Raw genomic sequence first — 7,452 nt, forward strand, 5'->3', positions numbered from 1 at the left:
GGGGTCAGTCGGCATCTGCGAAGACAGCCTGCAGACCCCTCTCGCTGTGTGTAACGGCCGAGGGTGCTTCGGGACGCACCACAGACACCCCCGGGCATCCGGAGACCTCTCGGACAGCCTGGAGTCCTTCGGTGTCCAGCACGACAGCCTCCAGTCGATCTCCAGCCTGAGTGAGAGCTTCAGGTCCTCCAGCATCAACAGTGATAGCCTTGAATCCCTTTCCAACCTGAGCAGCGGGTCCACCGGCCAGCACAGCGGCCTCGAGTTTACCAGCCAGTGAGACTGCCTAAATCTCCCCGTAGAAAGCACTACCCTCTGATTCTCTTCCAGCTACTGTGAGAGCTTCCAGGTGTCTACCCTTTGCTCAAGGCTACGTTGCTCCAGCCGATTCTTGCTGCAGTCGGTGCAATAACCTCAAATACTTACTGTCTGTGGCTGCCATTGCCGAGTTACGTGCTTCAGAGAGGCAGAGGTCATTATTACCTGCGGTGCTAACACTGATTTTCTGTCATCAGTTAAGAATGGAGGTACGTGGTCCTCGGAGGAATCCCAGCTACCTCTCTGACCTCTATCAGAACATGTTACGGGCTGAAGCAGCACTGGGGCGAGGGCAGCAGCAGCAGCCCCCAGCAGTCCATACAAGTAGCAGCATGACTGTTTGGAGCAGTACCCCAGCCAAAGGGGTCCCCCAGCCAAATAAGCCTCAAAGCAGCACCTCCTCCAGCTGTGATCCAGCATTACGGCCTATCATTCGCCGCCGAGCAAGATCTCTGCCTACATCGCCCGAAAGAAGGAAGCGAGCAGCAGTGCAGTGTCAAGTTCCTGGATGCCAGAATCGTATGAACCGGGTGAGATTTGCTGATGCTTTGGGCTTGGAGCTCACTGAAGTCAAAGTCTTCCAGGCTGGGGAGGATCCATCAATCCCCTTGCATGTCCTTTCCAGGCTCTCCATAAACTCAGACCTCTGGTCTGGCTCAAACTTGGAGTTTACTATGCAGTGCTTGGTTCCTGACTTCCAGCAGCCTGCAGACTGTATGGATTTCTCTTCCCGACTTCAGGAGCAGCAGGTCTGTCTTGAGCGAGTGACCAGCTCAGATCTGGGGCTGAGTGGCACCATCCACGTTCGCAATGTTGCTTTCGAGAAGCGAGTATCAGTGCGATACACCTTCAACGACTGGAAAAGCCTCCATGAACTGTGTGCTCATTGGCACAGCAGCATCCCTGAGAAAAACGGGCAGGATCAGATTGATGTTTTCACCTTCTTTCTCCCCGTGCCTCCTTTCCTCCTTCAGCTGTGCTCTGTAGTCCAGTTTGCAGCCAGGTACCAAGTCAACGGCCAGGAGTACTGGGATAACAACAGAGGCAAAAACTACAGTCTTACCTGCCGGATTCACCCCCTAAAGGTGCCTAGAGAATGTGAGGAGAGCTGGATCCACTTCATCTGAGCAAAGGAAGCGGGTGCAGAGCAGCTTGTCAGTAGTCTCGGTGGCATTCTCTTCCTTGGCAGGGCTCTGCTCCTATGGCAACAGTCTCCTTTTTGAAACCTGCCAAACCTGAAGAAGCGTTCCAGGGAAGGGAAGTACTAATGACCCGTACAAACTGTTCTCAATCTCTCAGAAAGTAAAAAGGGCCAAAATGTGTATTGATTTACAGCCATCGAAAGCCCTCCCTTGCAGAATGGTTCTGGGGGATGCTGTCAGACTTGCAGGGAACAAAACAAGCCACTTCATACTACTAGCAATATTCTAGGTTGCATAGAGGATTTCTAACTGACCTAATTCACTATTTTGTATGTCTGTTTTCCAGATGGGCAGTGTGGCTTTACTAGTTTTGTTTCTAATTTTGTTCATATTATCTCACCAAGTCTGGGCACTATTCCATTTATGCATAATTTGGATGGCAGACACCGTAGGCAGTACTTGTATTTTTATATATATGTTATTAAGGTGGTAACCACATTAAATATTTCCATTAATATTTGGGCTGGATGGTAAATGTGACTATGAGCAGAACATACATGAAAATGTGCTATCAGCCTCTCTGTTTCCCTTAAGAAAAGGCACTTTTTTTTTCTTTAATTTTCTTTCCAGCATTTGCAGTAGGCAGCAGGAGCGATTGTTTCCAAAGTGTGTGTAAGGCAGATCTTCATGGGGAAGTTCTCACCTTTTTCAGGTGCTGCACAAGGAGGCTTTTTCTCTAGGCAGTGGTACAGGAACTGTCCTCTCCTTGTGCACCTGTTTTCACTACGGGAAACTAGAGCAGTTTTGCATTTGTGTTGCAATTTGAAAGTCTCAAAGCACTATGTGAATGCTAATGATCTTGTCACTGTTACTGGTAAATTTGTAAATTAAGAAATGGATATTAGATATATATATATATTAAAATAAAAAATAGGCAGTACAGGGAGCTGGTTACAGAGCCTTGGAACAGCATGCCAGATCCCTGAATCGTGGCTCCCTGTTCCCCAGCCTCCCAACTACTGCAGTAGGTTTTTTTTTACCTTTGAATCCCTTAATCAACTACTTGCTCATTATAAACCAGGTGAACTCCAAGACTGCATCCTTTGCAACACAAAAGCAGGAACTTTAAAGCAAAATGATGATTTTCCTGGTAATCTGATTTACACAGAGCCATAAACAGAATCCCTTCGGCAGCAAGGAGAGTGCAGTAACCCTGTTAGACACAGTCTTTCCATACTTCTTACGTCTTCTACTTAGATTCTGAGGTTTCAGTGTGGTCTGAGATTGGCAACAGGCTTAAATCTAGTAAGTAAAAGATTGTCCAGATTTTTTTTGCATACGTATTCATTACTGCATGGAAAGTTTAGCTTTATATGTGAAGCATAAATTTTCAGAACTGGCTGGCTGGTTGTATTAGAAGAGCTGCTTTTTAGGACTATACAATGAAAATCAGGCCACTTGCTTGGGCATCTTATTTTGGATTGCTGCTTATTCATCAAAATCACAAGCTGTTTTTAAATCACCATAGTGAGCAACCCACGGCCCAAGCATGTATTAGTTCAAAAACTGGACTGGGTAATTCTGGAAGTGCAGAAACCCCGAGAAAATTAACGTGTCTGGCAACTTAATGTTACTCCTTAGTTGTGATACCCACTTATCAAAGCTATGATTTCAAGGGAAGAAGCTGCCTGGTTCCATTAGAATTTGACTTTCAAAGAATCTGAAGTCATGAATGATGATCCTGTGAGCTGCCAAGCACCTCTTGCAGAGTTCTGGAAAGTCAATCCTATTTGAAACTGCTGAAAATTAACTGTTGTCTGCTTTAACTTTGTATTGGAGCACTCTGAGGTGGAACGTTAAGGTTGAGATAGTTTTGAAGGCGTAGGTGAGGCTGAGGTACGGTTGCCACCTCCAGACAGGAGGAGGGCGTGCTGCCGGCTTTCAGTCGACCTGCGTTGTTTTCTGCCTCTAGGTCAGAAGTGTGGCCATTACCAATCTGGCAGCTACTCTTGTCTTGTAGAAAAATCAGTACAGGGAACTGAAAGTCTAGTCATCCTCATTTGGCACAAAAAATTGAGAGCTCTGCAAGACGTGGCACTATCTAATCATAAGGCTTTTTGCTGCCTATGGTGGGCTTCATACGACAATGACACAATACAGAACATGTTATATCTGAACTAGTCAACCTCTACCCCTCATAGTCAATGGAGGTGTTTTCACTATAGTTAGCATATAGTTATCATCTCTGCTGTGTGTGGAGGGAATGCTGTGGGACAGTTCTGCCATACTGCAGTTCTCGGCATTACTGCAGATGGTGTCAAGTTATTCCAGAGTCTATAGATGTCAAGTTAGATGAGCTGAAACCCTTTCAGTGACTGCAGAAGAATCTCTCTTGGCGTGAATTGAAAATGCAGAACCTTTCTTCACTGAAACTTGCTCACTTAAGGAAATCCATTAAAGTTTATCATGTATTGTTGAAGTCCATAGAAGCAAAGTTTATGTACTTGCCAGCAAAGTAAGAAGAAAATGAACACACGCATGCACAGAAGCACTTGTGCTGAACAAAAGACACTATTTTAAAGTATTGTTCCCCTCCCAAATTAGTGTATTTCTTCCATCAGGAGAACCACTGAACTGCCTCTCAGCAATAAAAAGTCACTCTGTTATGAGACTGGTATTTGACACCAGTTTAAAATTGGCGTTGCTGGAGCCTAATGCAATACTTGGCTTACTGGCAGAAAGATGCTGTTGCCATCTTCTGGGAGAGATTCTTTCGTGTGCTCGCAAATGTCAAATCTGAGCGATATTGCAGGCAGGGACAGATTATGTAAAGCCACGGCTGTCAGATTAAAGAATAATGGCGTGGATACCACAGTGTCGTGGAGAGGTGAGAAATTAACTCGGCCATATGACTTTGGCTTGTATTGTCTTCCTTCCACAAGCTCTCAGGGTATTTGCATGTGCCAAATCTTGAATACTAAAGTAATATTCCAAGTCTGCCTGTTCTCTCTTTGCTTCTCTTGCACTGCTGGAGAAGAATTGACAGTAGCTGTTACTAAAGCAGGTGTCTGGCATTGCTGGCTGCGAGTTGAGCAGTTGACCTCATAACGGAACACAGTGATCGCTGGCTTGAGGTGTTACACACTGACACATTAAATTTGCACTTAGGTTTTCCCGTCACCTTCAGTAGTGAACATCAAAAAGATTCTAGTTCACAGAGGAGGGATTAAGCCATTACATAGTGGTAATTCACACCTGGTGTGAAGGTAAATTTAGGACCACCTTTATAAATTCTCAGGAACTTGACCACTTGCACTGTTTTCAGATTGAGCACTTCCCTTATAATGAGCATTTTGTCAACGCAAATTCTTCACAAGGGTTATTGCCATATAATGCACTTTTAAAAACCTGTATTTCTTAGAGTTCTGCAATAAAGGACTGTCTAGTAGTGCACAGTTTCAAGACTCTTTCAAGCATCTTTTCTAAGGAAACATGGAATCCATGTAAATGAAAAGGAGTTGTCTTTCCTGATTAAACTTTTTGTCCAGAATAACACAACACTGTACATTGCACAGTGTATCAGCGAAGCCCATATGCTAGAAAAAAGGTCTTTTTGTTTTAGTGGAGAGTTGTACAGCTGCAAAGTGCTTAATTCCTTTTAAAAACAATAATAAAACTATGGCTATTGAAATACAGAAGATTCTAATAAAAGCTTTTCACAATTTTATGTTGTTTCTGTCAATGGTCCTCCTGTTAATGGTTAAGAAAACTCATGCGGCAACTCAGTGCTGAGTTGTCGCTTGCAGAGCAAAATACTCAGGAAAGGAAGGTGGTTTCGAGTTGCTAAAAAATGAACTGCAATTGATAACAGTGCAGCGATTAGTCTATATAGCTCCAAAATGACCAGGCTGCCCCTTCTTACATGGGATTTGCTGTCATTTCACCTCAGGTCTCTGTGCAGAGTAAGCTCTCACGTTGGAGAAAGGCACACTGCCAAGTCCTTCTGGTACAGTTTCATGAGAAGAAGAGAAAGGGCTTTTCCTCTGATAGCGCTCTGCACAGCTGTGCTAGGCTGTCCTTACATTATTTTCTGAGTTGTGTTATTCTTTCTTCCATTTGTTCTCTCAGCCTTCATTGTTGCAGTCTTTCCTTTCAAAGCAGGTTCTTTTCACTCACAGGCTAGTGTATCAGCAATGCTCAGTACAATGTTATATGCGCTTTACAGCATTTCCTGGTACAGACACAGAACAGCAAGTCTCCATGATTAGTCATTTGTCAGCATGAGTCTAATGTTAGTACTGACTTCTTTCCTGATTTGGCTTTCTCCTTATGATCTCAGATCTGCAACTATTGCAGCTGACACTTGATATTAAAACTGTTGGCATCAACGCTTCTGACCCTTCTGTGTTCTACATACAATGGCAGCCGTGCCAAAGATTGGTTGTATTGACCAGTACAACGTTCTCCAGTACCTGTAATGATGGTAAATATTCCTGCTACTGTAGTGAATAATGGTCCCTGTACACAGACAGTTTTGCTTCTATTTTCTCTGCAGTTTCTGAGTGCAGTTGCCCTATCTATCTGTGGCACAAGTTATTTCATTGCTTGTTCTGGTACGTTTAATGCATAACTCAATGAAAATTCTGCTTTGTGTTGACCTCCCTTCTGCTAAACAAACAGATCAAAATAGACATTAGAGAATGAGAAATGAACATGCCAAAGTCTCCCAGTCACGTCGTGTACCTAGTGCAGGAGGGGTAGCGTATGATCCACTGCTCCCATACTTGATGACTCACTTATTCCTTTGCTGTAGAATGAGTAAGGCTGTTTTCTCTACAAGGTCTGAAAACCTGTGGATAATCTAACCCTGTGTGTATGCTAATGTAACTGGTAAGGGAAAGCATCAAATGCAAATTGGCTTTTATTACTTTTGCTTCATATGATGACACCAGAATTCAGAATTAATTTTTATGGAAAACTTCTAACGATCCAAGTTCCTCATGCAAATTTTTGTCCCTAATAGGGAGGAAGAAAATAGCAGCTCTACAGCTGCTACAGTAAAGCTTTACTACAGATCTGCTTCACATCACCCACTGCCTGCTAATGAAGTATCCCAAGAGCAGATGTGACAGCAGTGACTGCTGCAGTGAATCGCTTTAGCTGAACGTGTCTCCTGCAAAGCGTTCGGCGCCGCTCGCTCCTGCGGCAGCAGCTCCTCCGAGGCGATCCTCCAGTTCTCACACCGCTTGTCATTTCCCTGAACTACAGTGACATCTGGTGGCACTTTAGATACTTCCTGTAGAGCTTTTTTCCTTTTATAGTATTGATTTCTTCCTTATTTTAGAAAGGCACTGGTGTTACTTTTTTTACAACTGCTGCAGGATTACTTGCTGTGAAAGGGGATTCGTCTCCTGGATGCTCCACCACTGCTGCTTATTTTCGGTATGAACAGAGATGCTTCCTGATACTCCACCGGAACAGGTGAGATTCATGCTAAATTTTATCACCTGTATTTGTGATACAAGTGGTAGATACGCCAGTATCACACCAGTACCGGTAAAGCTCCACTTTGGAACTGCTGGTGTTCATTTACGTTCATTCACATTACCCAGTTCCCTCTGTATAATAAACACCACAAATGTCAGTCAAAGTCCTTTATCAAGGACAGGTTGCACCTGAGTTTCTGAATCTGTTCTGTTTCCTCGGGCGTTTCATGGTGGTGAAAATATTTCTGAATTATGCACATGAACGAATTACACTGGTTCAGACAGCTCACGCCCAGTAACTGTCTACACTGTGTCCTTAAATTAGCGTTCTAAACACCGTTATGGATGAGGAGAATTTGTAACATAAAGCAAGTAGAACAGTGGAGGGCCCGTGGAAGGAGGCGCAGCCCTTTCACACCGCGACTGTCGCGCTCGGCGGGACGGGACGGGACGGGACGGACAGGCCGCGGGGGGCAGCGGGGTTTTCAGAGCCATTGGGGCGGCAG

General features: G+C 44.4%; 1 protein-coding gene across 1 annotated transcript; it reads left to right on the top strand.

The window, feature by feature from the left end:
• Positions 1-521: 521 nt before the first annotated feature.
• On the top strand, positions 522-1,445 carry LOC104488574 (protein phosphatase 1 regulatory subunit 3D-like). Its single transcript, XM_010136603.1, has one exon. It carries the CDS (start codon positions 522-524, stop codon positions 1,443-1,445), a length of 924 nt encoding a protein of 307 aa, XP_010134905.1.
• The last annotated feature ends 6,007 nt before the right edge of the window (positions 1,446-7,452 follow it).

This window comes from Buceros rhinoceros, unplaced genomic scaffold, assembly GCF_000710305.1.
Source record: "Buceros rhinoceros silvestris isolate BGI_N320 unplaced genomic scaffold, ASM71030v1 scaffold47765, whole genome shotgun sequence".
NCBI lineage: Eukaryota > Metazoa > Chordata > Aves > Bucerotiformes > Bucerotidae > Buceros > Buceros rhinoceros.

Bases quoted from the DNA above. Each gene is read 5' to 3' on its own strand.
- LOC104488574 (XM_010136603.1), top strand. From the start codon at position 522: ATGGAGGTACGTGGTCCTCGGAGGAATCCCAGCTACCTCTCTGACCTC.